Consider the following 26,632-nt stretch of genomic DNA (forward strand, 5'->3'; position numbering starts at 1 on the left):
GCTAAAAGTACCATTTGGGAGCCAGCCGTGGGCTCCTTTCTAATATATGACCATTTATCTGTTTTTTTTCCCCTAAGGGTCCAGCAAATATTGTGTGAATTGTCATTTAATTTGAGTCATTTTCCAGCTCTGCTCTACCATTTGGTACATTCTTTATTTACAAGTTATCACTACCATTATCATTACCATCTTTCCTTAGACTAATTATTATGATATATACACATACACACCTCACATTATCCTTCTAAACTCCACCCACCACAATATATTTCTATCAATTCCAGACACTCCAAATTACCTTGATATTGTCTGGAAATATTATTTTGAGACCATCAGTGGTCGTGGTTGAGTGTGAAGTACACAAAGCAGTGCACTCTCCCTTTCCACTCAATATTTTCCTTATACCGGCCCACGGCCATACTACCCTGAATACGCCCGATCTTGTCCAATCTCGGAAGCTAAGCAGGCGTGGCCTGGTCAGTACTAGGAAGGAAAACCTCCTGAGAATACCAGGTGCGGTGGGCCCCCCTTTTTTAATTCTCCAAAGCTGACTATACCTCTATGTCTGTTTCTGGAAAAACACTCCCGGACCACATATGGTTGATCTATATACAGTACAGACAATAGGAGTACTCTCTATCTCTTTCTCCACATCCCTTACCACAGGCCCACGGCCATACTACCCTGAATGCGCCCGATCTTGTCCGATCTCGGAAGCTAAGCAGGTATGGCCTGGTCAGTATCCGGATGGGAAACCCCCTGAGAATACCAGGTGCAGTGGGCCCCCTCTTCTTCATCCATCCCTCTCATAAGAACAACTCCAGTTGACTCAAACTTGCTACCATATCACGCTTCTATTTTTGAAACCTTCATTTTGAGGCATGTACAGTGACTGTTCTGGATACATTTATTTTATTTCATCAGAACACACTGATAGATAGTCATTCAATATATCACTTCTGACATTTTCACCTTCTCCTAGCAACTTGTACCTCATTTGCTAAAAAGGTCAAACAAGTTTCTTTTTTCTGAATACTAGACACGAGTCCTCAAATTGTCTTATAACTTTTTTCCTTTTATTCAAGAAACAATTAAAGGTTAAGTTTTATTTTTCTCATCATTTACTCCATTTACATCACATAAATTGTTACAAACGAGTGCTCCCAAACAAGGGTTTTTTGTCTTGTCTCTCCTTTTCAATTGTAATGTTACAGCAGTAGCTCATGTGAACCGCCAAGGCGGGACAAGAAGCAGAGTCGCGATGGCGGAAGCCACCAGGATTCTTCGCTGGGCGGAAAATCACGTAAGCGCTCTGTCAGCTGTCTTCATTCCGGGAGGGGACAGCTGGGAAGCAGACTTCCTCAGCAGACACGATCTCCATCCAGGAGAGTGGGGACTTCATCAAGAAGTCTTTGCAGAGATAACGGGTCTCTGGGGAGTTCCTCAAATAGACATGATGGCGTCACGCCTCAACAAGAAGCTTTGGAGGTGTTGTGCCAGGTCCCGGGACCCTCAGGCAATAGCAGTAGACGCTCTGGTAACACCATGGGTGTTCCAGTCGGTCTATGTGTTTCCTCCGCTTCCTCTCATCACAAAAGTGTTGAGGATCATAAGACGAAAAAGAGTACAGAAAATACTCATTGTTCCAGACTGGCCTCGAAGGGCCTGGTACTCAGATCTTCAGGAGATGCTCACAGAAGATCCTTGGCCTCTTCTTCTAAGAGAGGACCTGTTACAGCAGGGGCCCTGTCTGTTCCAAGACTTACCGCGGTTACGTTTGACGGCATGGTGGTTGAACACCGGATCCTAGTGGAGAAGGGTATTCCGGAGGAGGTCATACCTACTCTAATAAAGGCTAGGAAGGAGGCGACGTCAAAACATTATCACCGTATCTGGCGGAAATATGTCTCTTGGTGTGAAACCAAGAATGCTCCTACGGAAGATTTCCATCTGGGTCGTTTTCTCCACTTCGTACAGACAGGAGTGGATATGGGCCTAAAGCTAGGCTCTGTTAAAGTACAGATTTCGGCTTTGTCAATATTCTTTCAGAAGGAATTGGCTTTTCTTCCAGAAGTCCAGACTTTTGTAAAAGGAGTACTGCACATCCAGCCTCCTTTTGTGCCCCCAGTGGCACCATGGGATCTGAACGTGGTGTTGCAGTTCCTTAAATCACACTGGTTTGAACCCCTTAAAACGGTGGAGTTAAAATTTCTCACCTGGAATGTTGTTAGCTTTGGCATCTGCGAGGCGTGTGTCAGAATTGGCGGCCTTGTCTTACAAGAGCTCTTACTTGATTTTTCATGTGGATAGAGCGGAATTGAGGACTTGTCCTCAATTTTTACCCAAGGTCGTGTCTTCATTTCATATGAACCAGCCTATAGTGGTGCCTGTGACTACGAGTGACTTGGAGGATTCCATGTCCCTGGATGTAATCAGGGCCTTAAAAATGTATGTAGCCAGGACGGCTAGAATTAGGAAAACAGATGCATTGTTTGTCCTGTATGCTGACAACAAGATTGGTGAGCCTGCTTCGAAGCAGACTATTGCTTGCTGGATCTGTAACACGGTTCAGCAGGCTTATGTTACGGCTGGATTGCCGTTACCGCATTCAGTAAAGGCCCATTCCACTAGGAAGGTGGGCTCTTCTTGGGTGGCTGCCTGGGCCGTCTCGGCATTACAGCTTTACCGAGCAGCAACACTTTTGCTAAATTCTACAAGTTTGATACCCTGGCTGATGAGGACCTAGCATTTGCTCAGTCGGTACTGCAGAGTCATCCGCACTCTCCCGCCCGATTGGGAGCTTTGGTATAAACCCCATGGTCCTTACGGAGTCCCCAGCATCCTCTAGGACGTAAGAGAAAATAAGATTTTAAACCTACCGGTAAATCTTTTTCTCCTAGTCCGTAGAGGATGCTGCGCGCCCGTCCCAGTGTGGAAAATCTGCAAGACTTGTATATAGTTATTGCTTACATAAGGGTTATGTTACAGTTAGAATCGGTCTTGGACCGATACTGTTGTTTGTTCATACTGTTAACTGGTTAGGTGTATTCCAGGTTATATGGTATGATTGGTGTGGGCTGGTATGAATCTTGCCCTTATATTAACAAAATCCTTTCCTCGTATTGTCCATCTCCTCTGGGCACAGTTCTCTAACTGAGGTCTGGAGGAGGGGCATAGAGGGAGGAGCCAGTGCACACCATACTAGAAAGTTCTTTTAGGTGCCCATGTCTCCTGCGGAGCCCGTCTATACCCCATGGTCCTTATCGAGTCCCCAGCATCCTCTACGGACTAGGAGAAAAAGATGTACCGGTAGGTTTAAAATCTTATTTTAACCATGCTACCTGTTATTCCTGTTTGTGATTCCAGAAAGTTCCTGTCCTACATCTCTACTCCACCGGATGGCGCAGGGGTGTTAGTGGGAATTTTGGATCAGATTTCATATAGTACTGGCCACGTGCACTGCACTGCAGCCATATATATATATATATATATTTATTATACACTCCTTAGTACACTTTTACTGAGTCGTGCAAGTGTCTATCCATGTATATTGTATTGTCTGTCTGCATAATGAGTAAGGCACCAGCCAAATCTAAAAAGCAGTTTCACTGCAAGGTCTGTAAGAGTGTGTTACCGGATGGATCTACCACATGTTCAGTATGTTTTGTGGATTCTGTTACGAATACAATTTCCGCTCCGGTTTCAAAGGCGGTTTCATCCCCGGATCCTCCATGGGCTATGCTAACAGATGTCATGGCTGGGTTGCAATCAGAATTGGCCGCCGCTCGACACGAGCGGGAAGCGGCAAGATCTGAGTCGCGGTTGAGACTGCCAGAACTACCGGAGTTGTCTCAGCCTTGCCAAAGGTCCAAGTCCACTTTGAGTAGAAGAGATAAATATAATTTTTCTTATGATTTACCAGTTTCTGCTATCTTGCATTCTGACGATTCTATGCCAGACCTCACTGCGCAGGATGAGGGTGAGGAGGGCGCATTAGACCAGCAGTCAGATAGTGAAGATTTTGACAGCCCAGGCATTGATGATCTCATTAGAGCTGTGCGTCAGTCTCTGAAGTTTACAGAGACTGAGGAGCCGCTGACAAATGATGAAGTCGTATTTACTAAACGACAAAGATCTCCAATGTGTTTTCCTGTTTCGGAATCTCTTAATAAGATGTTCGTTGAAACACGGAAGAATCCGGATAAACGGTTTTCTATACCTCGCCGATTTAAGTCTAGTTACCCGTTTCCAGAATCTGTGACATGTACATGGGAGAATCCGCCAATGGTGGATTCGTCTGTGTCAAAACTTACAAAGAAATTAACCATACCAGTGCCAACGGCTACTACGTTTAAAGACCCTTCAGACCGTAAAATGGAAGCTATGCTAAAGTCCATGTATATAGCAGCAGGAGTGTTGCTTAGACCTGGGTTGGTTGGCATTTGGGTCACTAAGGCGCTAATTGTATTGATAACAGAACTCAAGTCTGCCCTACATGACGATCACCTTCTACTTCTCGCTGATCAAATCTGTGAAGCTGCTGAGTATCTATGTACAGCTTCTACTGACGTCTGTCAGCTCACTTCTTGCATTTCATCGTCGCTAGTTACAGTACGACGAGCACTCTGGCTGCGTTCTTGGCAAGCTGAGGCAGAGGTCAAAAGAGGTATAGAGGCGTTGCCTTACGGTGGCGAGAAGTTGTTTGGTCCTGAATTGGACAAATGGATTTCTGAGGCTACGGGAGGAAAGTCTGTTTTCTTACCATTGCCTCCAACGGTACCAAGACGGAAATACTCTGGTCCGGCATTCAAATCCTTTAGACCTCAGCCCTTTCGGGGCCGTGGTAGAGGAACAGCCACGCCTGGTAGACGAGGTCGAGGACGTGGTTTCCAACAAACCAACACCAGTCAGGACACTAAGGTCACCGACAAGCCAGTGGCATGACGGGCTCCCAGCCCATCTCGGATCTCCAATTGTGGGAGCACGCCTTCAGACGTTCCATTTGGCGTGGTTCCAGACATCCACAGATGGGTGGTTCCGCAATTTAGTTTTAAAAGGTTACAAAATACAGTTCGACTGTCTCCCGCCACTGCGGTTTTTCAAGACAGGACTGCCTCTGTCGGACGACAAGAGGGCGGTTCTGCAAATTGCCATTCAATCCCTGCTGGATTCAGCAGTTTTGATTCCGGTCCCTGTACAACAACAAGGTCAGGGTTATTATTCCAGTCTGTTTGTGGTACCAAAGCCGGATGGCTCCGTCAGGCCAATATTGAACTTAAAGGGTCTCACTCAGTACGTCACTTACTACAGATTCAAGATGGAATCTCTGCGGTCAGTAATTGCAGGTTTAGAGCCACAGGAATTCATGATTGCGCTAGATCTCAAGGATGCATACTTACACATTCCGATTTGGCCACCTCATCAGAGGTTCTTGCGTTTTGCAATATGGCAGAACCATTACCAGTTTCAGGCTCTACCGTTTGGCCTCTCGTCAGCGCCTCGGGTATTCACCAAAGTGATGTCTGTGATGATAGCTCATCTCAGATCCCTGGGAGTGATAATAGTTCCGTACTTGGACGATCTGCTCATCAAAGCTCCGTCTCAACAGATGCTCCTCCAACATGCGTTGCTAACGTACAATGTACTAGTTCAGCACGGTTGGATTGTCAACTTCAAGAAATCACATCTAATTCCGTCTCAACGACTTCAATTCCTAGGTATGATTCTCGATACGGTAAATCAAAGAATTTACCTACCAGAGCAGAAAGTACAGATTATTCGTCATCTGGTACAATCTCGGTACATTTGTGCATTCGCCTCTTAGGCACAATGGTGGCGGCTTTCGTAGCGCTTCAGTTCGGAAGATTTCACTCACGTCCTTTTCAACTGGATGTGCTCGCACAGTGGTCGGGCTCGCATCTGCAGATTCACCACAGGGTGAGGTTGTCGCCACGGCCCAGGGTATTTCTACTCTGGTGGCTCAAAGTACACAATCTAACCGCAGGGAAACGGTTCGGCACCTGGAATTGGATAATTCTAACGACGGACGCGAGTCTCAGAGGTTGGGGAGCTGTAGTTCAAAATTGTCAGCTCCAGGGTCTCTGGGCGGATCACGAAAGATTACGGTCTATAAATGTCCTGGAACTCCGCGCAATTTACAATGCACTACGACAAGCAGTGCACATGCTTCGGTCTCAGACTGTCCAGGTGCAGTCAGACAACGCGACTGCGGTCGCGTACATCAACAAACAAGGAGGAACGAGAAGCCGCATGGCCATGCGGGAAGTAGCTCGAATCCTCAATTGGGGCGAGCATCACCAATTGATATTGTCGGCAGTGTTCATTCCGGGAGTGGACAACTGGGAGGCGGATTATCTCAGCCGTCGGGATTTTCATCCAGGAGAATGGGCATTAAATCCAGAAGTTTTTCACATGTTGGTCCAAAGGTGGGGTTACCCTCAAGTGGACCTGATGGCATCTCGCCACAATCACCAAACGCCCCAGTATGTGTCCAGAATGAGAGATCCAAAGGCAGTGGCGGTGGATGCTCTCACAATCGCGTGGCCGTACAGCCTTGTGTATCTGTTTCCACCGTTTCCGCTGCTCCCTCTGTTGCTAAAACGGATCAAAAGAGAGTCCACCACAGTCATACTAGTGGCGCCTCATTGGCCTCAGAGAGCTTGGTTCTCGGATCTCCGCTGACTACTCGCAGACGATCCTTGGCCGCTCCCACTACGTCCGGACCTGTTACAACAGGGTCTGTTCCTTTACCCCGATTTAGCGTGGCTGCGTTTGACGGGGTGGCTGTTGAGACCGCCCTCTTAAGAAGAGAGGGCATTCCAGAATCGGTTATACCAACCATGTTACGAGCTAGGAAGCCAGTTACGGCAGCTAATTATTACAGAATTTGGCGTACCTATATAGGTTGGTGTGAAGTTCGGAAGTTTCCGACATCATCTTTCAAGTTATCCCGTCTTTTGTTATTTCTACAGACTGGGTTAGATGGAGGACTGCGTTTATCTACATTAAAGGTGCAGGTATCTGCTTTGTCAATTTACTTTCAAAGACGATTGGCTCTATTGCCGTCTGTACACACCTTTCTGCAAGGTGTCCTCAGAGTACAGCCTCCATTCATTCCACCTACAGCGCCATGGGACTTGAATCTGGTTTTAGATTTCTTACAGTCTTCATATTTTGAACCCTTACAACAAGTGGATATTAAGTTTCTCACTTGGAAAACAATTTTTCTACTAGCCTTAGCTTCGGCAAGGCGTGTTTCAGATTTGGGTGGCTTGTCATGCAAGCCACCGTATTTGGTGTTTCATGATGACAGAGCGGAACTTCGGATGAATCCCGCTTTCTTGCCAAAGGTACTGTCATCTTTTCACATCAATCAATCAATAGTAGTTCCTGTGTTAACAGGACATTCTAGAACTTTGGATGTGGTACGCGCATTACGCGTTTATGTATCCCGAACATCTACAGTTCGTAAGACGGATACGTTTTGTTCTCTATGATGCTGCCAAAATGGGTTGGCCAGCTTCTAAGCAGACCTTATCCAGATGGATTAAACTGACCATACGTCATGGCTTACCTTCATGCTAGGTTACAGCCGCCTACATCAGTAACAGCTCATTCCACACATTCTGTGGGAACTTCATGGGCAGCTGGTCGTGGGGCTTCTACGACGCAGCTTTGCCGTGCGGCTACATGGTCATCAGTGCACACGTTTGTGCGCTTTTACAAGTTTGATACGTTTGCGGCATCAGCATCTAGCTTTGGCCGCCTAGTGTTACAGGTGCCAAACAGCTCTCCCGCCCACGGGGGAAGCTTTGGTACGTCCCAAGAGTACTCCAGTGACCCCTAGTGGATGAAAAAGAAAATAGGATTTTGCTACTTAGCAGGTAAATCCTTATCTTTGAATCCATAGGGGGCACTGGACGCCCACCCAGAGCAGTTTTACCTGGTTTGTGGTAATTTCATGGGATCTTATGGTAACACATTCTCACCGACTGGTTCAAAGTTTCAAGTTCTATCGGTTATGGTGTCAACTGTTTAGTTGTCAGTAACGTTATGTGTCAACTTTATTGTTGTCCGTTATGTTATATGTAATTCTCCATTGTCAACCTCTCTATAGCTCCTGTTCAGCTCAGTAAAAAACACTGAGGTACTCTGGGATATGGAGGGGTGGAGAGTTCTAAATTTAAATATTCAGTGCCCTGTTCCTGCGGAAGCCGGCCATATCCCAAGAGTACTCCAGTGCCCCCTATGGATTCAAAGAAAAGGATTTACCTGGTAAGTACCAAAATCCTATTTTTAAGACCGTGCTAATTAAGAACGAGTCTCTCTCTACCAGAATATTTAGTACAAGATATATACTTCCAGTCTCTGGCTGTGCATTGGTTATATATATATTTTTTTTATTTTTTTCCTAGTCCAGTGCAGTTTTATTGTTTGTCTAAAATAGTTTCTGCATTGTCATTGTGACTGTGTGTGCCTGCATCTGCTTTGTGGATTTCACTTTCAGTGTATCACAGCTATCACTGTATTCTGTACCCTGGGGGGCTAGGTGCGTCAGGGTCTCGTATATAGTGCTGCACAGTATATACTGTTAAGGTGTTTTACTGCCCTCTTTAGTCACTTCATACTGCATTTATTCTCTGCACTGTATTTACTGTCACATTAATAAGGAGTGTTTTGCAGGTATTTTATTTGTCTGGCTATATTGTACTGCTACGCTCTATGGCTACGTTCACTATAATGTCTGCTACAAAGGGCGGAAAATCTGTAGACGCTCCTGCATCATGCAGTGCTTGCGCCAAGGATTTACCTGAGGGGGAAGTTTTAACTAATGGTCTGTGTACTGGGTGCCATACATCTCCCAGTCAGCTCGCTGCTCCTGTAGCCAATCAGGAGCCACCATGGGCAGCATTTTCAACTCTGCTTAATACTATTGTTACACCTCATACGCCCCCTATGGGACCTCCTGTGCCATTGCAGCCACATATTGTCCCTGTTGTAAATCCGCCCTGGGCGGATACGCTATCTACCCAGATTCAACAATTGAATCAATGTTTAGTTAGTCAAAAACCTACCCCATGTCCCTCTAGTACTAAGGGGTCGTCTAAGCGGGGCGCTTCCTCCTCCCAATCCACTAATATCTCTGATGTTTCTTCGGATGAGGATGGAGAATATACTGACCCGTCAGACACTGATACAGTTGCTTCTGACGAGGAACCTACAGCTCAGGTTGATGTCCCTGATCTAGTGGAGGCTATTAAGCTGATTCTACAAATCGATGATGTAGATCCCACTACTGCGTCTAAGAAACCTGATAAGTTTAAACGTTAGAAGGGGACAAAAGCAGTATTCCCACATTCTGACCATTTAGTAGATATTTGTCAGGAACCCTGGTCTTCCCCAGGAAAGAGATTCTCCCTATCTAAAAATATGCTAGCTCGTTATCCTCTCCCTGCTGAGTTGTGTAACAAGTGGAAAATTCACCACCAGTGGATTCCCATGTCACCCGACTTGTGGTGTCATCTACTCTGCCTGTCACCACCGTCACTTCCTTGAAGGAACCGATAAGCGTGTGGAGGGATGCCTGAAGTCTATTTACTCCCTTACAGGTGCTGTACATAGACCCACCATAGCAGCCTCCTGGACTGCAAAAGGTATCGAAGCATGGGTTCAGGCTATAGAGGAAGAGCTACCTCATGATATATGTGATACTGCCAGACAATACCTGTCTCATATTACCACCGCTTCCCATTATATTCAGGAGGTGTCCTCCGAGGCAGGTGTCATGTCGGCTAAGGCGTCGACTGTGTCCATCCTGGCACGCCGTATTCTGTGGTTGAGGTCATGGAAGGTGGATCTGGACTCCAAATAGACCTGGGAGGAAAGGCCAGTACTGACGGGAGAGATGTGTGCTAAGCGATCTTAACACAGACCGCTCAGCACACATCTCCTCCCTCTCAGCACATCGCAATGTGTGCTGGGGGCGCTCACTTTACACAGCACTGAAGTGAGCGACCCACTAGATTGAGCCTGCATGCAGGCTCAATCTAGCACTGGCGATAGCGATGTGCGGTGCCTCGCATTTCTATCGCTGGGGGGCATACACACGACAGATCTGTGCTTAAAATCTAAGCAATCTAGTCAGATTGCCTAGATTTTAAACAAGGATCTCTCAGTGTGTACCCCCCTGTACTCCCTTTCAAAGGTGACCTCTTGTTTGGTAAGATTGTGACCGACTTAGCGGCTGCTAAGACTACATTTCTCTCGAACAATAATCCTTCTGCACCGAAGGCAAAAATTACCACCTTTCGTTCCTTTCGACCTCCAGGAAAAGCAAAGGGTCAGGCATATCTGAGACAGGCTCGTGCTTCCAAAACCACTAAGCCCAAATCTAAACAATCCTGGGATGCCCGTCAGCCTGTTTCCAAACAAGACAAGTCAGCCGCATGATGGGGCGGGCCTCCCCCTGGGGGATCCCTGGGTGGAAGGCCAACTTCTCTAGTTCACCCAGGTTAAGGACCACTTCAGACGCATGGGTGCGAGAAGTTGTCTCTCACAGATACACAGTCTCTTTCAAGAGACGTCCCCCTCGCCGGTTCTGCTCAACAGTTCTTAATTTGGATCCGTTGAAGGTGCAAACTCTACACCTGGTTGTGCGATCCCTACTGGATACAGGAGTGGTAGTGCTGGTACCTCTGTCCCAGAGAGGCAGAGGATACTACTCGACCCTGTTTCTAGTCCCGAAACACAATGGGTCTTTCCGGCCTATACTCAACCTCAAGTCACTGAACAAGTTTTTGAGTGTCCAAGTTTCGTATGGAAATACTGTGATCAATTGTACTGGCCATGGAACTATATGGTATCCATGGACATACAGGATGCTTACTTGCATATTCCTATTGCCATTTCGCATCAGCGATATCTGCGGTTTGCAATTGGCAACCTACATTATCAATTCCAGGCTTTGTCGTTTTGGACTGACCACGGCTCCTCTGATCTTTACCAAGGTCATGGCCGTGATGACGGTCCATCTTCATCGTCAGGGAATCAGGATCTTGCTAAATCTGGACGACTTGCTGATCCTGTCGAACTCCCGAGATGTCATCTGCAGCTGACGGTGCAATTCCTACAAGCCCACGGGTGGCTCATCAACTGGAAGAAGTCCTCGCTGGTCCCATGCTCGGAGCATGGTGCACCTGGGGGCACTGCTGGACACACACACAGCCAAAGACGGTTTCTGTCTCCATAGAAAGTCCTGAAGCTTCAGGGCAAAATCGGATACTTCCTCTCTCACCCAAAATTGTCGGTACACTCAGCGATGCAAGTACTAGGCCTGATAGTGTCGACTTTCGACATGGTGGAGTACGCTCTATTTCATTCTCGCCCTCTGCACCGGTTAATTATTTCCAAGTGGGACAGTCTACCTCATCGGATCAGATCACAGATGATCTCTTTGATTCCGGTGGTTCGTCTGTCTCTGTCCTGGTGGCTACAGGACCAGCAGTTAAGCAGGGGCCGTCCCTTCTGGATCCCCAACTGGGTCCTCCTGACTACGGATGCCAGTCTGAGGGGTTGGGACGCGGTGCTGGAGCAACACTCTTTCCAGGGTCGGTGGACCCGGGAGGAATCTCTTCTCCCCATAAACAATCTGGAACTGCGGGCAGTGTTCAACCCATTAACTCTTGCCTACCCCTGCTACAGGGTAGGCCTGTTCAAGTACGGTCAGACAACGCCACCACGGTGGCATACATAAACCATCAGGGTGGCACTCGAAGCCGCATGGCAATGATGGAAGTGTCAAAAATCCTTTGTTGGGCGCAACACCATCTGCCAGCGTTATCGGCAGTATTCATTCCGGGAGTCCTCAACTGGGAAGCGGATTTCCTCAGTCATCAGGACGTGCACGCCAGAGAGTGGAGTCTTCATCCAGAAGTCTTTCAACTCCTAGGAGTCAAGTGGGGCCTACCATATGTACACCTGATGGCGTCTCGACACAATCACAAGGTTCCGGTCTTCGGATCAAGGACCAGGGATCCTCAAGCAGCGTTCGTGGACGCATTGGCAATTCCATGGACCTTTCGGCTGCCATACATGTTTCCTCCAGTGTCACTCCTGCCCAGGGTACTACGGAAGTTCAAACTAGAAGGAGGAATACTACTGGGTTGCTCCAGCGTGGCCCAGACGGCATTGGTTCTCAGACCTACAGGGTCTCTCGATCGAGCTTCCTCTTCTACTTCCTCAACGCACAGACATCCTCGTTCAGGGCCCTTGTGTCTACCCGGACCTGGGCAGACTGGCTTTGACGGCGTGACTCTTGAAGCTTCGCTCCTGAGGGCCAAATGGTTTTCCGAGGCAGTTATCCAGACTGCTGAAGGCCCGTAAACCAGCATCTGCACGTATTTTTCTCTTACGTCCTAGAGGATGCTGGGGACTCCGTAAGGACCATGGGGAATTAGACGGGCTCCGCAGGAGACATGGGCACTAAAAAGAACTTTAGATATGGGTGTGCACTGGCTCCTTCCTCTATGCCCCTCCTCCAGACCTCACTTTGATACTGTGCGCAGAGGAGACTGGGTGCACTACAGGGAGCTCTCCTGAGTTTCCCTGAAAGAAAGTATTTTGTTAGGTTTTTTATTTTCAGGGAGCCTGCTGGCAACAGGCTCCCTGCATCGTGGGACTGAGGGGAGAGAAGCAGACCTACTTAAATGCTAGGCTCTGCTTCTTAGGCTACTGGACACCATTAGCTCCAGAGGGAGTCGGAACGCAGGTCTCTCCTTGCAGTTCGTCCCAGAGCCGCACCACCGTCCTCCTCACAGAGCCGGAAGATAGAAGCCGGGTGAGTATAAGAAGATAGAAGACTTCAGAGGCAGCAGAAGACTTCAGATCTTCAGAGGTAACGCTGCGCGCCATTGCTCCCACATACAACAACAAACGGCAGGCACTGATTGGTGCAGGGCGCAGGGGGGGCGCCCTCTGCAGCAATTTTACACCTCTAGGACTGGCACAAGTGTGTGTATGTGTATATATATATAGATAGATATAGATATATAGATATAGATATATAGATATATATAGGCTGATGGCTGTGTATAGGTTTCCCCCGCCAGTTTTTTTGGGGGGGAAATCGAGCGGGACCGAAGCCTGCCGCTGAGGGGGCGGAGCTTGATCCCTCAGGACTAACCAGCGCCATTTTCTCCACAGCACACCGCTGAGAAGCTGGCTCCCCGGACTCTCCCCTGCTGAACATGGTGACAGAGGGTTTTAAAGAAGGGGGGGGGGGCACATATTTGGTGCAGTGAATACATATATGAAAGCGCTGTATATCTCTGAGAATTTTTTCCAGGGTCCTTGGCGCTGGGTGTGTGCTGGCATAATCTCTCTGTCTCTCCAAGGGGCCTTGTGGGGGAATTGTCTCCAGATTAGAGATTTCCCTGAGTGTGTGGGGTGTCGGTACGCGTGTGTCGGCATGTCTGAAGCTGAAGGCTCTCCTAGGGAGGAGGTGGAGCAAATAAGTGTGGTGTCTCCGTCGGCAACGCCGACAACTGACTGGTTGGATGTGTGAAATGTTTTAAATGCAAATGTGAATTTATTACACAAAAGGTTGGACAAAACTGAATCCAGGGAATGTACAGGGAGTCAAGCACTGCCTTTCACTGTCACAGGGACCTTCGGGGTCTCAAAAGCGCCCACTATCCCAAGTTGTAGACACGGATACCGACACGGATTCTGACTCCAGTGTCGACTATGATGATGCGAAGTTGCAGCCAAAATTGGCTGAAAGTATTCATTATATGATTATTGCAATAAAAGAGGTGTTGCATATCACAGATGACCCCTCTGTCCCTGACACGAGGGTGCGCATGTATAAGGAAAAGAAACCTGAGGTAACCTTTCCCCCATCTCATGAGCTGAACGAGTTATTTGAAAAGGCTTGGGAATCTCCAGACAAATAACTGCAGATTCCCAAAAGGATTCTTATGGCGTATCCTTTCCCGGCTAAGGACAGGATACAGTGGGAATCCTCCCCAAGGGTGGACAAAGCGTTGACACGCTTATCCAAAAAGGTAGTGCTGCCATCTCAAGATACCGCAACCCTCAAGGATCCTGCTGATCGCAGGCAGGAGACTACCTTGAAGTCAATTTACACACACACTGGTACATTACTCAGACCGGCGATAGCGTCGGCTTGGGTTTGTAGCGCTGTAGCAGCGTGGACAGATACCTTATCTGCTGATATAGTTACGCTGGATAATGATACCATTTTATTGACCCTGGGTCATATTAAAGATGCTGTCCTATATATGAGAGATGCTCAGAGAGACGGCCTACTGGGTTCCAGAGCCAACGCTATGGCGATTTCGGCTAGACGAGCCCTATGGACCAGACAGTGGACGGGTGATGCCGACTCGAAGAGGCATATGGAGGTTTTGCCTTACAAGGGTGAGGAATTGTTTGGGGAGGGTCTCACGGACCTAGTTTCCACAGCTACTGCAGGTAAATCAACTTTTTTGCCTTATGTTTAAGAAAACGCCACATTATCAGATGCAATCCTTTCGGTCGCATAAACCCAAGAGAGTACGGGGATCTTCCTTTCTTGCCAGAGGTAAGGGCAGGGGGAAAAAGCTGCCAACTACAGCTAGTTCCCAGGAGCAGAAGTCCTCCCTGGCCTCTACAAAATCCACTGCATGACGCTGGGGCTCCGCTGAGGGAGTCCGCCCCAGTGGGGGCACGTCTTCGACTTTTCAGCCACGTCTGGGTTCACTCACAGGTGGATCCCTGGGCAATAGAAATTGTTTCCCAGGGTTACAAGCTGGAATTCGAAGAGGTGCCTCCTCGACGTTTTTTCAAATCGACCCTACCGGCTTCTTCCCCAAAGACAGAGATAGTTTTAAAAGCAATTAAAAAATTGTGTCTTCAACAAATGGTGGTCAAAGTTCCCCTGCTTCAGCAGGGGATGGGGTATTACTAAACCCTGTTTGTGGCCCCGAAACCGGACGGTTCGGTCAGACCCATTTTAAATTTAAAATCCCTAAACCTATACTTAAAAAGGTTCAAGTTCAAGATGGAATCGCTCAGAGTGGACATCGCCAGCCTGGAAGGGGGGATTATATGGTGTCCCTGGACATAAAGGATGCATACCTTCATGTTCCCATATATCCGCCTCATCAGGCGTTCCTGAGATTTGCTGTACAGGATTGTCATTACCAATTTCAGACGTTGCCGTTTGGGCTTTCCACGGCCCCGAGGATTTTCACCAAGGTAATGGCGGAAATGATGGTGCTCCTGCGCAAGCAGGGTGTTACAATTATCCCGTACTTGGACGATCTCCTAATAAAAGCGAGATCAAGAGAGCAGTTGCTGAACAACGTATCACTTTCCCTGAGGGTGTTGCAGCAGCACGGCTGGATTCTCAATATCCTGAAGTCACAGTTGGTTCCGACGACCCGTTTGCCTTTCTTAGGCATGATTCTGGATACAGACCAGAAAAGGGTTGATCTCCCGATGGAAAAGGCCCAAGAACTCATGAATGTGGTCAGGGACCTCTTGAAGCCAAAAAGGGTGTCGGTGCATCACTGCACTCAAGTTCTTGGAAAGATGGTGGCGTCTTACGAGGCCATTTCATTCGGCAGGTTCCATGCGAGGACTTTTCAGTGGGACCTTCTGGACAAGTGGTCCGGGTCACATCTACAGATTCATCAGATGATCAGCCTGTCCCCCAGGGCCAGGGTATCTCTCCTGTGGTGGCTGCAGAGTGCTCACCTTCTAGAGGGTTGCAGGTTCGGCATTCAGGACTGGGTTCTGGTAACCACGGATGCGAGCCTCCGAGGTTGGGGACCAGTCACACAGGGAAGAAACTTCCAAGGTCTCTGGTCAAGCCAGGAGGAATTAAGGGCCATATACAACGGCCTTCGTCAAGCAGAGAATTTGCTTTGCGGCCTACCGGTTCTGATTCAGTCAGACAACATCACCGCAGTGGCTCATGTAAACCGCCAAGGCGGAACAAAGAGCAGAGTGGCAATGGCAGAAGCCACCAGGATTCTTCGCTAGGCGGAAAATCATGTAAGCACTCATTCCTGGAGTGGACAACTGGGAAGCAGACTTCCTCAGCAGACACGATCTACATCCAGGAGAGTGGGGACTTCATCAGGAAGTCTTCGCAGAGATTGCAAGTCAGTGGGGACTGCCTCAGATAGACATGATGGCGTCACGCATCAACAAAAAACTACAGAGGTATTGCGCCAGGTCAAGGGACCCTCAGGAGGTAGCAGTGGACGCCCTGGTGACACCTTGGGTGTTCCAGTCAGTCTATGTGTTTCCTCCTCTTCCTCTCATCTCCAAGATATTGAGAATCATAAGAAAAAGAGGAGTAAAGACAATTCTCATTGTTCCAGATTGGCCTCGAAGAGCCTGGTATCCAGATCTTCAGGAAATGCTCACAGAAGATACGTGGCCTCTTCCTCTCAGAGAGGACCTGTTACAACAGGGACCCTGTCTGTTCCAAGACTTACCGTGGCTGCGTTTGACGGCATGGCGGTTGAACGCCGGATCCTAGCGGAAAAGGGCATTCCGGATGAGGTCATTCCTACTCTGATAAAGGCTAGGAAGGACGTGACAGCAAAACATTATCACCTTATATGGCGGAAGTATGTATCTTGGTGTGAGTCCTGGAATGCTCCTCCGGAAGAATTCCATCTGGGCCGTTTCCTTCACTTCCTACAGATGGGAGTGAATTTGGGCCTAAAATTAGGCTCCATTAAGGTTCAGATTTCGGCCCTATCCATTTTCTTTCAGAAGGAATTGGCTTCTCTTCCAGAAGTACAGACTTTTGTGAAGGGAGTGCTGCATATCCAGCCTCCTTTTGTACCTCCAGTGGCATCCTGGGACCTTAACGTGGTGTTGCGGTTCCTTAAGTCTCACAGGTTTGAGCCTCTTAAAACGGTGGAATTAAAGTATCTCACTTGGAAAGTGGTCATGTTGTTGGCCTTGGCATCGGCTAGGCGAGTGTCGGAATTGGCGGCTTTATCTCACAAAAGCCCCTATCTGGTTTTCCATGTGGATAGAGCGGAGTTGCCGACTCGTCCTCAATTTTTGCCCAAGGTGGTTTCATCTTTTCATATGAACCAACCTATTGTGGTGCCTGTGGCTACGCTGGACTTGGAGGATTCAGAGTCCCTGGATGTGGTCAGGGCATTGAAAATTTATGTGGCCAGAACGGCTCGGGTTAGGAAAACAGAGGCACTGTTTGTCCTGTATGCAGCCAACAAGGTTGGCGCTCCTGCTTCTAAGCAGACTATTGCTCGCTGGATCTGTAACCCGAATCAGCAGGCTCATTCTACGGCTGGATTGCCGTTACCAAATTCTGTAAAGGCCCATTCCACTAGGAAGGTGGGCTCTTCTTGGGCGGCTGCCCGAGGTGTCTCGGCATTACAGCTTTGCTGAGCGGCGACTTGGTCGGGTTCAAACACCTTTGCAAAGTTCTACAAGTTTGATACCCTGGCTGATGAGGACCTACTGTTTGCTCAATCGGTGCTGCAGAGTCATCTGCACTCTCCCGCCCGTTTTGGAGCTTTGGTATAATCCCCATGGTCCTTACGGAGTCCCCAGCATCCTCTAGGACGTAAGAGAAAATAAGATTTTAAACCTACCGGTAAATCTTTTTCTCCTAGTCCGTAGAGGATGCTGGGCGCCCGTCCCAGTGCGGACTAAATTCTGCAAGACTTGTATATAGTTTCTGCTTACATAAGGGTTATGTTACAGTTTTGATCAGTCTCGGGCTGATGCTGTTTTGTTTCATACTGTTGACTGGTTCGTATATTCCATGTTATACGGTGTGGGCTGGTATGAATCTTGCCCTTAGATTAACAAAAATCCTTTCCTCGTACTGTCCGTCTCCTCTGGGCACAGTTCTCTAACTGAGGTCTGGAGGAGGGGCATAGAGGGAGGAGCCAGTGCACACCCATATCTAAAGTTCTTTTTAGTGCCCATGTCTCCTGCGGAGCCCGTCTAATTCCCCAGCATCCTCTACGGACTAGGAGAAAAAGATTTACCGGTAGGTTTAAAATCCTATTATTACAGGGTCTGGAATTCTTACTTCACCTAGTGTGCTGCTAAGAATTACGATGCATCCAAATTTCCAGACTTTTGGCTTTTCTGCAACAAGGTCTGGATTTAAGACTTCGTCTGGCCTCCCTCAAGGTTCATATATCTGCCTTGTCGTGTGGTTTCAGAAAAATCGTGTCTATTTCTGACGTTCATACTTTCACACAGGGTGTTTTACGGATTCAGCCTCCCTATGTCCCTCCTTTGGCTCCATGGGATCAGTCTGTTGTCCTGAATGCACTGCAGGAGTCTCCATTTGAGCCTCTTGAGTCTGGACCTTAAATGGCTTACGCTTAAGGTCCTTTTTCTGCTAGCTATTGCCTCTGCTAGGAGGGTGTCGGACTTAGGCGCTTTGTCCTGTCATCCACCCTTTACGATTTTTCACCGTGACCAGGCGGTTATTTGCTTAAGGTGGTGTCATCTTTTCATCTTCACCAAGAGATTGTGGTTCCGGCCTTTACCTCTTCTGATTTGTCCTCCAAAGAGCAGTCTTTGGATGTGGTACGGGCTCTACATACCTACGTGGAGAGGTCTGCCCCTGTCAGGAGGTCAGATTTCCTTTTTGAACTGTTTGGTTTTCACAAACATGGCTGGCCTGTGAATAAGCAAACCTTGGCCAGATGGATTAGAATGGTGATTGCACAAGCTTGTGCGCAGGCTGGACTCCCAGCTCCTGCTGCTGTCAAGGCCCATTCTACTCGGTCTGTTGGTCCTTCTTGGGCGGCACGCCGTGGCGCGTCCGCTGAACAATTGTGCAAGGCGGCTACGTGGTCCTCCGTGAACACGTTCATTAGGTTTTATGCCTTTGATACTTCCGCTTCCCAGGATGCTTCCTTTGGATGCCGGGTTCTTGTACCCGCTTCTGTGCGTTCCCTTCCATGAGGAACAGCTTTAGGACATCCCCGATGTATTCCCTGTGGAACACCGTGTATCCCGCTGCAGAAAAGGGGATTTATGGTAGACTTGCCATAGTTAAATCTCTTTTTGCGAGGTGCACTGGGTTCCACAGGGTGCCCACCCTGACGCACTTAGCTTTTTTGGGTTTGTATGGCGTTAGCCGCTAGTCCCTTCTCCTGTCGTGAGAACATGGTTCTATGTGACTAACATCTGCCTTCTCTTTTACCTGCTCCTGCATTGGACTGGTTAACGAAAATGAGCTCCAGTGCCCAGAGGTGGGGGTTATAGAGGAGGCCCTGCAGTGCATCCTGGGAACAGTCAAAGCTTTAGCCTGTTGGTGCCTCTGGATCAAGATCCAACTCGACACCCTATGTATTCCCTGTGGAACCAAGTGTACCTCGCAGAAAGAGATTTAACTATGTCTACCATAAATCTTGTTGTTGTTTTTTTTGTTTAATTATCAGGAAAATCAACCTTATGATCAATTCTGTGACTGATGTACAGTATAAAGCTTTATTTGGAGTAGTGCCATGCGTTTTTATGGCATTAATGTGTCACTGTTCAGTTCTTGTAACCATAGAGTGGAAAAGTGATAAGTCTTTTTCTCTAACGTCCTAGTGGATGCTGGGAACTCCGTAAGGACTATGGGGAATAGCGGGCTCCGAAGGAGGCTGGGCACTCTAGAAAGATCTTAGACTACCTGGTGTGCACTGGCTCCTCCCACTATGACCCTCCTCCAAGCCTCAGTTAGATTTCGTGCCCGGCCGAGGTTGGATGCACACTAGGGGCTCTCCTGAGCTCTTAGAAAGTTATAGTCTTAGAATTTGTTCTTTTCAGTGAGACCTGCTGGCAACAGGCTCACTGCAGCGAGGGACTAAGGGGAGAAGAAGCGAACTCGCCTGCTTGCTGCCGGATTGGGCTTCTTAGGCTACTGGACACCATTAGCTCCAGAGGGATCGACCGCAGGCCCAGCCTTGATGTTCGGTCCCGGAGCCGCGCCGCCGTCCCCCTTACAGAGCCAGAAGCAAGAAGATGGTCCGGAAAATCGGCGGCATGAAGACTCAGTCTTCACCAAGGTAGCGCACAGCACTGCAGCTGTGCGCCATTGCTCCTCTCACACACTTCATACTCCGGTCACTGAGGGTGCAGGGCGCTGGGGGGGGGCGCCCTGAGGCAGCAATAAAAACACCTTGGCTGGCAAAAATACCTCAATATATAGCCCCAGGGGCTATATATGAGGTAAATACCCCTGCCAGAAGTCCATAAAAAACGGGAGAATAGGCCGCGAAAAAGGGGCGGAGCCTATCTCCTCAGCACACTGGCGCCATTTTCCCTCACAGCTCCGTTGGAGGGAAGCTCCCTGGCTCTCCCCTGCAGTCTACAAGGGTTAAAAAAAGAGAAAGGGGGCACTAAATTTAGGCGCAGTATACATTATATATATAGATATAAAGCTATAGGGGACATAACTCAGTTAGTCCCTGCAGTATATAGCGCTCTGGTGTGTGCTGGCATACTCTCACTCTGTCCCCCCAAAGGGCTTTTGTGGGTCCTGTCCTCGTTTAGAGCATTCCCTGTGTGTCTGCGGTGTGTCGGTACGGCTGTGTCGACATGTTGAATGAGGAGGCTTATATGGTGACGGAACAGAGGCCGATATATGTGATGTCGCCCCCTGTGGGGCCGACACCAGAGTGGATAGAGAGGTAAAAGGTATTAACCGACAGTGTCAACTCCTTACATAAAAGGGTGGATGACGTAACAGCTGTGGGACAGCCGGCTTCGCAGCCCGCGCCTGCCCAGGCGTCTCAAAGGCCATCAGGGGCTCAAAAACGCCCGCTCTCTCAGATGGCAGACACAGATGTCGACACGGAGTCTGACTCCAGTGTCGACAAGGTGGAGACATATACACAATCCAATCCGTGACTTGATCCCGGCAATAAAAAATGTGTTATACATTTCTGACTTTAACCTCTATAAATGGGTTTGGGGAGAAAAAACAGGCAGTGTTTTGTTCCCCCATCAGATGAATAAATGAAGTGTGTGAAAAGCGTGGGTTCCCCCGTTAAGAAACTGGTAATTTATAAAAAGTTACTGATGGCGTACCCTTTCCCGCCAGGAGGATAAGTTACGCTGGGAGATATCCCCTAGCGTGGATAAGGCGCTCACACGTTTGTCAAAAAAGGTGGCACTGCCGTCTTAGGATACGGCCACTTTAATAGGTACCTGTTGATAAAAAAAAAAAAAACAGGAGGCTATCCTGAAGTCTGTATTTACACACTCAGGTACTAGACTGAGACCTGCAGATAGTGCTGCTGCAGCGTGGTTGGTGACCCTGTCAAACAGGGATAATAGTTGGCAAACATAAAAACATATTAAAGACGTTGTCTTATATATGGGGGATGCACAGAGGGATATTTTGCCGGCTGGCATCCAAAATAAATGTAATGTCCATTCTGTCAGGAGGGTATTAGAGACCTGTCACTGGACAGGTGATGCTGACTTAAAAAGCGCATAGAGAGCCTTATAAGAGTGAGGAATTATTTGGGGATGGTCTCTGGGACCTCGTATCCACAGCAACTGCTGGGAAGAAATAATTTTACCTCTGGTTTCCTCACAGAAAAAGGTACAGTCCTTTCGGCTTCAGAAAAGCAAGCGGGTCAAATGGCGCTTCCTTTCTGTACAGAGACAAGGGTAGAGGGAAAAAGCTGCACCAGTCAGCCTGTTCCCAGAATCAAGATTCTTCCCCCGCCTCCTGTGAGTACACACCATGACGCGGGTGCTCCACAGGTGTAGCCAGGTACGGTGGGGGGCCACCTCAAAAATTTCAGCAATTAGTGGGCTCGCTCACAGGTGGATCCCTGTTTCTTCCAAGTAGTATTTCAGGGGTACAAGCTGGAATTAGAGATGTCTCCCCCCAGCCGTTTCCTAAAATATGCCTTGCTGACAACTCCCTCAAGCAGGGAGGCTGTGCTAGAGGCAATTAATAAGCGGTATTCCCAGCAGGTAATACTCAAGGTGCCCCTACTTCAACAAGGACGGGGTTACTATTCCACACGGGTTGGGGTACCGAAACCGCATGGTTCGGTGTGACCCATTTTATATTTAAAATCCTTGAACATAAAAAAATTCAAGTTCAAGATGGAATCGCTCAGGGCGGTTATTGCAAGCCTGGACGAGGGGGATTACATGGTATCCCGGGACATCAAGGATGCTTTCCTGCATGTCCCCATTTACCATCCTCGCCAGGAGTACCTCAGATTTGTGGTACAGGATTACCATTACCAAGTCCAGACACTGCCGTTTGGACTGTACATGGCACCGAGGGTGTTTTATCAAGGTAATGGCCGAAATGATGATACTCCTTCAAAAAAAAAGGGAGTTGTAATTATCCCGTAATTGGACAATCTCGTTATAAGGGCGAGCTCCAAGGAGCAGTTGGTAGTCGGGGTAGCACTATTTTGGAAAGTGCTACAACAGCATAGGTGGATTCTAAACAGTCCAAAGTCACAGCTGGTTCCTATGACACGTCTACTGTTCCTGGGGATGGTTCTGGACATAAACCAGAAATAGTGTTTCTCCCGGAGGAGAAAGCCAAGGAGTTGTCATCTCTAGTCAGAGACCTCCTGAAACCAAAATAGGTAGCGGTGCATCATTGCACGCGAGTCCTGGGAAAAATGGTAGCTTCTTACGAAGCAATCCCATTAGGCAGGTTCCATACAAGAACTTTTCAGAGGGACCTGTTGGACAAGTGGTCCGGATCGCATCTTCCGATGCATAGGCTGATAACCCTGTCTCCAAGGACCAGGGTATCTCTACTGTGGTGGCTGCAGAGTGCCCATCTTCAAGAGGGCCGCAGGTTCGGCATACAGGACTAGGTCCTAGTGACCATGGATTCCAGCCTTTGAGGCTGGGGGGCAGTCACATAGGGAAGAAACTTCCAGGGACTTTGGTCAAGTCAGGTTATTTCCCTACACATAAATATTCTGGATCTGAGGGCCATTTACAATGCCCTGAGGCCAGCAAGGCCTCTGCTTCAAAACCAGCCGGTACTGATCCAATCAGACAACATCACGGCAGTCGCCCATGTAATCAACAGGGCGGCACAAAAAGCAGGATGGCGATGGCAGAAGCCACAAGGATTCTCCGATAGGCGGAAAATCATGTGTTAGCACTGTCAGCAGTGTTCATTCCCGGAGTGGACAACTGGGAAGCAGATCTTCTCAACAGACACGACCTCCACCCGGGAGAATGGGGACTTCCTCCAGAAGTCTTCCAATAGGATTGTACACCATTGGGAAAGGCCACAGGTGGACATGATGGCGTCCCGCCTTAACAAAAAGCTATAAAAGATATTGCTCCAGGTCAAGGGACCCTCAGGCGATAGCTATGGACGCTCTGGTAACACCGTGGGTGTACCAGTCGGTTTAGGTGTTCTCCCCTCTGCCTCTCATACCAAAGGTACTGAGAATAATAAGAAGGCGAGGAGTAAGAACGATACTCGTGGATGGCCAAGAAGAGCTTGGTACCCAGAACTTCAAGAATTTATATCAGAGGACCCATGGCCTCTGCCACTCAGTCAGGACCTGCGGCAGCAGGGGCCCTGTCTGTTCCAAGACTTACCGCGGCTGCGTTTGACGGCATGGCGGTTGAACGCCGGATCCTGAAGGAAAAGGGTATTCCGGAGGAAGTAATTCCTACGCTTACTAAAGCCAGGAAAGAGGTTACAGCAACTCATTATCACCGCATATGGCGAAAATATGTTGCATGGTGTGAGGCCGAAAGGGCCCCAACAGAGGAATTTCAACTAGGTCGATTTCTGCATTTCCTGCAAGCAGGAGTGACTATGGGCCTTAAATTGGGTTCCATTAAGGTACAGATCTCGGCTCTGTCGATTTTCTTTCAAAAAAAGAACTAGCTTCAGTACCTGAAGTTCAGACATTTATAAAAGGAGTGCTGCATAGTCAGCCCCCGTTTGTGCCTCCTGTGGCACCTTGGGATCTCAACGTGGTGTTGAGTTTTCTTAAAATCACTTTGGTTTGAACCACTAAAAACCGTGGATCTGAAATATCTCACATGGAAGGTGGTTATGTTATTGGCCTTGGCTTCTGCCAGGCGAGTATCAGAATTGGCGGCTTTGTCTTGTAAAAGCCCTTATTTGATTTTCCATATGGATAGGGCAGAATTGAGGACTCGTCCCCAGTTTCTCCCTAAGGTGGTGTCAGCGTTTCACCTGAACCAGCCTATTGTGGTGCCTGCGGCTACTAAGGATTTGGAGGACTCCAAGTTGCTAGACGTTGTCAGGGCCCTGAAAATATATGTTTCCAGAACGGCTGGAGTCAGAAAATCTGACTCGCTGTTTATCCTATATGCACCCAACAAGCTGGGTGCTCCTGCTTCTAAGCAGACTATTGCTCGTTGGATTTGTAGTACAATTCAGCTTGCACATACTGTGGCAGGCCTGCCACAGCCAAAATCTGTCAATGCCCATTCCACAAGGAAGGTGGGCTCATCTTGGGCGGCTGCCCGAGGGGTCTCGGCTTTACAACTTTGCCGAGCAGCTACTTGGTCAGGGGCAAACACGTTTGCAAAATTCTACAAATTTGATACCCTGGCTGAGGAGGACCTGGAGTTCTCTCATTCGGTGCTGCAGAGTCATCCGCACTCTCCCGCCCGTTTGGGAGCTTTGGTATAATCCCCATGGTCCTTACGGAGTTCCCAGCATCCACTAGGACGTTAGAGAAAATAAGAATTTACTCACCGGTAATTCTATTTCTCGTAGTCCGTAGTGGATGCTGGGCGCCCATCCAAAGTGCGGTTTATCTGCATTACTTGTACATAGTTATTGTTAACTAAATCGGGTTATTGTTGAGCCATCTGTTGAGAGGCTCTATTGTTTCATACTGTTAACTGTGTTTCATATCACGAGTTGTACGGTGTGATTGGTGTGGCTGGTATGAGTCTTACCCGGGATTCAAAATCCTTCCTTATTGTGTACGCTCGTCTGGGCCCAGTACCTAACTGAGGCTTGGAGGAGGGTCATAGTGGGAGGAGCCAGTGCACACCAGGTAGTCTAAGATCTTTCTAGAGTGCCCAGCCTCCTTCGGAGCCCGCTATTCCCCATGGTCCTTACGGAGTTCCCAGCATCCACTACGGACTACGAGAAATAGAATTACCGGTGAGTAAATTCTTATTATTTTCCATGAGCTGCAATGTGTGGGCAAATACTTTGAAAGGAGGGTGCCCGTTTGGCACAGATTAAGGAAAACTCATCAACAGGCACTTCAGTAGCTAGGTGGTGTTTACAGTACAGGATGGGAAATGAGTCAACATATAAAAAGGAATTATTTGTTTTTGGGCTTTTTTTTACTCCATTTTTGGAAGCAGTTCACTACATATGAAACATGCATTTCAAAGCAGCTGTAATAAACTGTTATATTGTGTACAATGCAAAAAAATAATATTACCCAGAACAAATGAATATGTTCACATTCTACAATGATTACTTTGAACTGTAAAAATAGAAGTATGTTTGGAAGTTTTTTTGTTTTTGTTATGAACGGGCATTACTTTACATCACAAACAAGTAACTGAAAGCTTCTGTCTCTAGTACAATGATTTAATGAAAAAGAAAAGGATAGTGGAGAATGACAAGTCAAAGATTTTGGACACAATTGAAGAACTTGATCAGAAGAAAAATGAGGCTTTGAATATAGCATGGCAAAAGGTAATGGGTTTGACAAAAAAGGGGCAAAGGGAAAGGGAAAACTTCTGCACCAGTCAAAAGGTCAACATGTGTTCTTTCTAATATAGTATGAACCCCATTAATACATGTATTGTGGTGTTAATTCACTATCATATGTTGGGGGTGCCGCCATAGACTATAAGATTGAAGACACAAAAGAAATAGGAAAGATTGTCTCTTGGTTGGCGCACAAAAGGAGAAAAAGATGATTTAATCTAAAATATAACTTTTAATCGTAATCAATTAAAATTGATGTGAAATATATATGGAAAGATATTTTATTAATAAAAGATGTTACATCTATTAAAAATATTCACTGTGTGTCACTTGTTTTATTTCCATTTATGGTAATATTATTATTCTAAGGATCCGGACCACTCGTAGCAGTCTGAAGGTTTCCAATGTAAACATATGTCCAACAAATTGTTATGATTTTTTAAGTAGTATGTCACTAAGCAGGGGACCTAAAGGAAGGCTTGTGTGGAATGGAGGGTTCCCTGTATCCCTATCTAACCTTAATTTAGGTATAGTACATTCAGGTCTCCTTTCCACCCTATTGATTTATTACAGAAAAGGTATCCCGTAATATAATGCACTTTTAATGCAGTGCCATTTATCTAATACCCCCGTCCTGTGATTTCTCATACAAAATTATTGCTTGCCTGTTCATATTACCAGGCTGAATTGTTGAGGAAAAAACACTGTAACAAGTTGGACCATACAATGTTACAATCCCCTTTTACTTTGACACAGCACTGTAACTATTTACTTCTCTTCTATAGTAAGGAGATTTCTAGATATAGTGGGATAAATTAATATATAATATGCTTATATTCAGCATCACAAGCGTGTCATTGACAGTTTTATCCCACTATC

General features: G+C 47.6%; 1 protein-coding gene and 2 pseudogenes across 4 annotated transcripts in view; all 3 read left to right on the forward strand.

The window, feature by feature from the left end:
• Nucleotides 1-26,632, forward strand: part of SMC2 (structural maintenance of chromosomes 2) — a 213,019-nt gene that overhangs the window by 157,421 nt on the left and 28,966 nt on the right. For all 4 annotated transcript variants that reach the window (XM_063914672.1, XM_063914675.1, XM_063914673.1 and 1 more), the window contains exon 22: nucleotides 25,622-25,738. In XM_063914672.1, coding sequence (XP_063770742.1) covers nucleotides 25,622-25,738 — 117 coding nt within the window. The remainder of the gene's footprint in view (nucleotides 1-25,621; nucleotides 25,739-26,632) is intronic.
• LOC134945429 (5S ribosomal RNA) lies at nucleotides 408-525 on the forward strand (annotated as a pseudogene).
• LOC134937087 (5S ribosomal RNA) lies at nucleotides 667-784 on the forward strand (annotated as a pseudogene).

The sequence above is a fragment of the Pseudophryne corroboree genome, chromosome 1 (assembly GCF_028390025.1).
Source record: "Pseudophryne corroboree isolate aPseCor3 chromosome 1, aPseCor3.hap2, whole genome shotgun sequence".
NCBI classification, from domain to species: Eukaryota; Metazoa; Chordata; class Amphibia; order Anura; family Myobatrachidae; genus Pseudophryne; species Pseudophryne corroboree.